Source organism: Puccinia triticina, chromosome 12A (assembly GCF_026914185.1).
Source record: "Puccinia triticina chromosome 12A, complete sequence".
Classification (NCBI taxonomy): Eukaryota; Fungi; Basidiomycota; class Pucciniomycetes; order Pucciniales; family Pucciniaceae; genus Puccinia; species Puccinia triticina.
This window is the reverse complement of record NC_070569.1, coordinates 818,898-824,691: the sequence shown is the minus strand read 5'-3', so window position 1 is coordinate 824,691 and position 5,794 is coordinate 818,898. Positions and strand designations below refer to the sequence as shown.

General features: G+C 44.4%; 1 protein-coding gene across 1 annotated transcript; it reads right to left on the bottom strand.

Annotated features, from left to right (window-relative positions):
- Positions 1–3,300: 3,300 nt before the first annotated feature.
- On the bottom strand, positions 3,301–5,281 carry PtA15_12A75 (uncharacterized protein; the record flags this gene model as incomplete). The annotated part of the gene is made up of 6 exons (XM_053162236.1): positions 3,301–3,365; positions 4,071–4,358; positions 4,433–4,486; positions 4,553–4,831; positions 4,894–5,184; positions 5,245–5,281. The coding sequence occupies 6 exons, from the start codon at positions 5,279–5,281 to the stop codon at positions 3,301–3,303; spliced, it is 1,014 nt and encodes a 337-aa protein (XP_053025645.1).
- Positions 5,282–5,794: the final 513 nt, after the last annotated feature.

Sequence of the window (5,794 nt, the reverse complement as noted above, 5' to 3'; positions counted from 1 at the left end):
CATGATTGTTTGTTTGATTTCTTGTATTGTTTACAAATTCTGCTTAGTACAATGTACTTGTGTTTGGTGTTGAAACATGCCTATTCAGTTCCTGTTTCAGAACAAAAAAAATATTGAAATATTTTTATGATCATCATGTCTCTTCTCTGTAATATAGCTAAAAAGGCTATAAAAAAAGCTGAAAGAACAAAAAAATGAACACTTGAGTTTCATTCAGGAATCCAATAACTTTTTGTTAATAGCTTGCAATGATCTTAGGGGGATGAGCTAGGACAAGTTGTTAGTGGTTTTCCATGCATAGCAACCCAATAGAGATTTGTACCTCCTGAGGCAAAATAGCAACTCATTTGGGACCCCAGGTGGGTGGTGCTTTATGGATTTGGGGTGCTAAATGGGGGATAGCAATCTGGTCTGTTTCCCGGGGTGGAGATGCTCTCAATGAAGTGTGATCTCAGTGACATTCCTGGATCTTTAATTCAAAACATGGTCAGAAGATGAGAGGCATGAACTAAGAAGATATAAAGTGAAAATTTGAGGTTGGAAATGGAGTTGATTCCCAATGCTGTGATGAGGTGTTGTGGTGTTTAGTAATTTATATATTTTTGTTATGTGATGGCTCCTCATACTACAAGTATTTGGAACACTAGTTTTTTTATTTTTTTTTGTGATGGCTTCTCAGACTACAAGTATTTGGAATTGAATTTCAATAAATTCAGTACCTTAAAAAAGACAGAATATTGGCTGAATTGAATTTCAATTGATAACTTCAAAAATCAGTATGCTAACCAGATGCAGTTTGAACTTTCAAGATATGTCTGCTAAAGCTGTGAAAGCTCCTACTCCTACTTTTACAATGTTTAAGGATTTTTATGTTCCAAATAATCATACCAATGCCAAGGGCACTTTGCTGACCTTACCAATCCTTGAAGCAGCAAGGCTCCTGTTTATGTGGCTATCATTTGGAATTCCTGAAAATCCCCCATTGATATCCATATGGTAACCAAGCACTTCTCAGCTCTGAGACTCTGACCTTTTCCTCACCAATGACTCAACTCTACTTGAAATGGGTTGCTGGACTGCCATCCACACTGCAGACAAAGCTATATACCATCCCACTGAAAGGGGCTTTGCCTTTGGGCCAACTTCACCTGCAAAGTACAACTACAAAACCTTGGTGCATAGATTTTTGAACAAATTTTGGATTTGGTTTTTGGGAAAACTGGCTGGCAAAGTGGTTCTGCATTTCTTAATACCACTGAGTTCTACACAGCTGTTCATTTTTTTTTGATCCCGTTTCATCATGTTCTGCTTATCCATACTCACTGCAGAAATCAACTGCGCAGAACTGGTTGTCCGTGGAACTGACATTGGTTTTCATGGACGCAAAGAGCCCTTTGCTCAAGTCCAGAAACATAACATGCTCTTATGTACTTCTGCCAGCGGGCAAGGCCTTCGACCCAATCACACAAAGCCTGCAATCTGACAGCACTAAGGGCAGTGATCTAATCACTCCAAGAGCAATCATCACATTGCACCAAGACCAGCGATCTTACCCAGTGACAATATTCCCCTACAGAGGGGTATTCAAGACAGAGTGCAAATGTGGCAAGGTCCTGACCAGGCAGAAAGGGCTGAGGGGACTACATTTATACTAACTAGATCCGGTAACTTCTTCTGCCCTGATGTGATTGTTTGCAGTTGTGTAGCGCATGGGTTGAAAAGTATTCATGGAGCTCCATTCGCCCAGTGAAAAGATTCCCCTCCAGAGAGGTGGATGAAGAAAGCTAATCAGATTATTAGTGTCTTGCTGCGAAGTGTCCTTTCTGGAGCAGCTTCATTGATGCGGCTTGCACATTGGACATATGCCAAAGCGTATTACTCCAGTGTGTTTGCTTGATGATGACTTAAATGGTTAAACTGTTCCTTACAGCAAACTCATTTCCAACTCGTCAAAATGATTGTCTCAGGAATTCATTAGTCTATAATATTTGAATCTGATATCATTCTAGTGATTGGACCACACCTCCCAAGTACTCAGACAACACTTGCACATCTATTTCAAGCATCGGAGTCACGACTGAAATATTCTGAGTGATTGGGCAATATTTGTGCTCAAGCAAGTGGATCACGACTTTTTGGATATGTATTTGAATTTTGCAATACGTTCCACAAGGTTCTTCATGTATAAGACCTTTCTTCAAGTAATGAGTGTGCAAAAGGATTCGGAACACATCCTTGCAAGGGTTCTAAGCATACTTTCAACCATCTCCTCGGACTTAATCTATTGCATTTTTGGCATGACTTCATAATTAGTGGGCACTGATATTGCTCCGGGGCTACTGGGCCCGGGGCCGTGGTGTCAGAGCTAGGAATAGAGGTCACATATGATTTATAACAAACAGCCCTCACGAACATCACTCATTCACGTATGACAAGGCTATCATTCCGGCATGTCGTACAACTATGCTGACGGGCGTGATGTTCGCTTCTGCACCACTATTCCCACCGTTTCTGCAGGCATAATAGGCAACAACATCACAACCCAAATTTAACTCTCACTATGACCAAGCAGATTCCAAGTCTGCCAGCACGAAAATCTGTTTATCTGTAGCTCAGATTGAGGTATACCATGCATCCGATGACCGGACGATCATCGGATAGAGAGACATCGCTTCGAGTATACCCTCCATACAATGACAATCCGGTCATCGGATGGAGGGTCATCAGTGGGCAACCTTGCGAAGCTGAACAGCTATCATCTGCATCAGTTCTTCTGTGGGGATGGGGTAGCAAGGGTTAGACGGATACTCTAGTTCAATCTTCTGTTTTTTGCGAGATCTGTTGTTGGTTGGTTGATCGACACCATTAAGAGGAGCAGTGCGTGCTGTAGATGCTGAATTGTTCGGAACTGGTACCATCTTTATAAACCAGGTGAACTTAGGCAGAGAGGAAGAAGTGATGGTCAGCTTTGTTCGGAGTGAGAGCCAGCTTGTAGTGTAGAAATTCTTGGCTGAGCTCAAGTTCCGCCTCGATGCAAAAATGCCTGAAACTGGTATACTCCAAATGATGTCCCAACCAAGTTCTTAGAGATCGGGATCACCATTTGGAGCAGACACTGCAGGGCTCAGGCATCGAGGACAGATCAGGTCGTTAGAATGAGAGGGAAAAATATACATACATGGTTGAGAACTAAAGGGTGAAACCCCGCGCCTGGATTCGTCAAAAAAGGAGGAGAGTGGTGGATGAAGCGGTTAAATGTGAATTGATTCGGAAGCCACAGCGATGGTGTCAAAACTTGGACTACTTCAAGCCACCACGATAGCGGATGTGCACTGAGTTGATTTCTTGAAAAGGCGCAGGCGAGGCTAGTTGCAGAAAGATGGGAGGTGTCAGCATGAGCAAGGAGTCATGAACGCGAATGAAGATTGTTGATAGGTGACCATAAAAGAACACTGGCGTTTTGAAAATGATAGGAAACAAACAATGCTGGAGTCGTACGCATGTATTCAATCGAGCCGAGAGTCGTACGTATTATTCAATCGAGCGGTGACGGATGGCGATGGTGATGGTGACGGTGACGGTCAGAGGCATGCGACTTCCGCGGGAGGAAACGAAACGGTAGTAGGAGCCTAGTAGGGTTAGGTTTCATGTACACATGCCTGGTATCATCAACTAGCGTAGCGCACAGTCGAGGCGACTGCGGCACACCTCAGGAGGTGCCCGCGCGGCGTACCTGCCTAGCGCACCCGGAATACAGCAGATGATTGGAGCGACAACGCTCACAGGACAAGGGCTTGGTAAGGTTGAAAAAAATAGAGTTGCTCAGCTGCGGCGAGCGTAGCCACTGAATGGTACCTGTCAACATTCAAGATTGGAATGCAGCTATGAATCAAGGAACATTGACTGTGTAAACATGTGATTGGGAAAAGGACACAAAGATCAACTCAGTGGGCAGAGAAGGAAAAACATCACAAGGTGTAGCTGTCAACAAAGTATTTGGAAACTAGAGCAGATTAGAAACTATCAGACAACCGAATTATCAAGACCGTTCCCACTTGGGCCAAGCGGACTCGGTTGCGGTGATGCACTAGGTGATGGAGAAGGTCCAGGAGTGTCGTATGATTCCGGAAAGACTTTGTCGGGAATTGATGGGTCAAAAACAATATCAATAAGCTGTTTGTCAAGGGCCAGGTGGAGCGCAGCTGAGCGCTTGGGACCGAGCCCTCGACTTGGTCTCTTGAGCCAATTGACATCAATCTTTGCAGCGGGGTCCAAGACCAATCGGTACTTGAGCTGAGCAAGATTATAATTGGTTTTGGTCCAGGGCCATTGTGTGATAACGCCGTCGGTCTTCTCCTCTGTGAAAATAAGAACATGTGTTGGTTGTGAGTGGTGTTGCAAGGCAACTGAAGGCAGAGCCAAATCAACGTACTAATCAACTCAGACATTCTTAAAACGGCGGAGACCGGACGATCAGGAGAAAAGGCTATAAAAAAAGGAGATATAAAGTAGTTAGTTTAAGTTGTGAAGCGTTTGGAAGTGCTCTACACACCTCCTTTTTGATCTTTTCCGCCTGATTCACCCGACTGGCCATTCTGTTTGCCGTTATTGTTTATCTGAGCGATTGCAGCAGCAATGTCGCTGACCTGGTAACCTGTGAGGTAGGACTGCATCCGTGCAGCATAGCTCCGTGGTCCGTCAACCCTTTCGGCTCCTTGGACAAAGTCGGTTGCCCCTGGGGTACTCCGGATAAACTGAAAAGAATGTCGTCCAAGGAACTTTGAGACAGCAAATACAACTAGTTCGCAGCTGAAAGTAGTGGCAATATGCACTGCCTGAAATTGAACTGTTAGTGTTAAAATGGAAACACAATCAACAATTTGTGCTAATGACTTGCCTTTGCGTCCCAGTCGTCCATGAAGTTCTCAACTTCAGTCGCTGCAACTTTGAGTGATATCGGTCGACGCGTACCAACCTGATTCCCACTGCCAACTACTTCATCATCCATCTCATCGTCATCTTCACCAATCTCGTTTGCATTCGGTTTGTCCTGCCCCCCTTCAATATTTCCATCAGTAGTAGCTTGTACTGGTTGCTTGAAGGCTTCTTGCTGCTCGCGAGTTAGCTGTTTCCACAGCACAGAGACGCTACCCATAGCGGGAGAATACTTCACTCCTCGGTGACCTGTTGAATTGATTCCATCAGTGATTGTTTGATAGTTGTTAAACAGGAAAGTGAACTTACGGCCTTGAAAGGTAGCTCTTGCCTTTTTAGTCTTCATGAACTGATTCCAGCTACTCGGCTTCCGCATGGAGAGTACGCGTCCTCTGTTTAATTGGATTTGGAGAGATTAGACAATGTGTTAGAGCTGTTGTTGTTGATCAGCAGATAAAGTATTTCAATTAAAGACGTACAAATGGGAATGGACCATTGACATAGATACACCCCGTTCGATTGCTTTGATAGTCATCATCATGCGCTACTCCTTTGCATACTGAGTGAAGAAAAGTCAATTGGCATCAGACATTGATTTCTTTGAGCCTTTCTTAGCATCCATGATAAGTTGAGCTTCAGTTTGCTTCATCATCTCTTCATAGGAGCGGGGTGCGAGTCGAGAAGAGTCAGAGGGCTGAAGTCTTTTTCTCTTGCGGTTGTTAGGGCGGGCATCCATGCCGAGTAGGGGAGGAGGAGGGGAAGCAGGTGCAGGTGCACGTGCACGTGAATGAAAAGCAGAGGCATGCATGGTCTGGTGTTGAGAAAAACTGGGGTTGGGTTGACTTAGTGCACAATCATG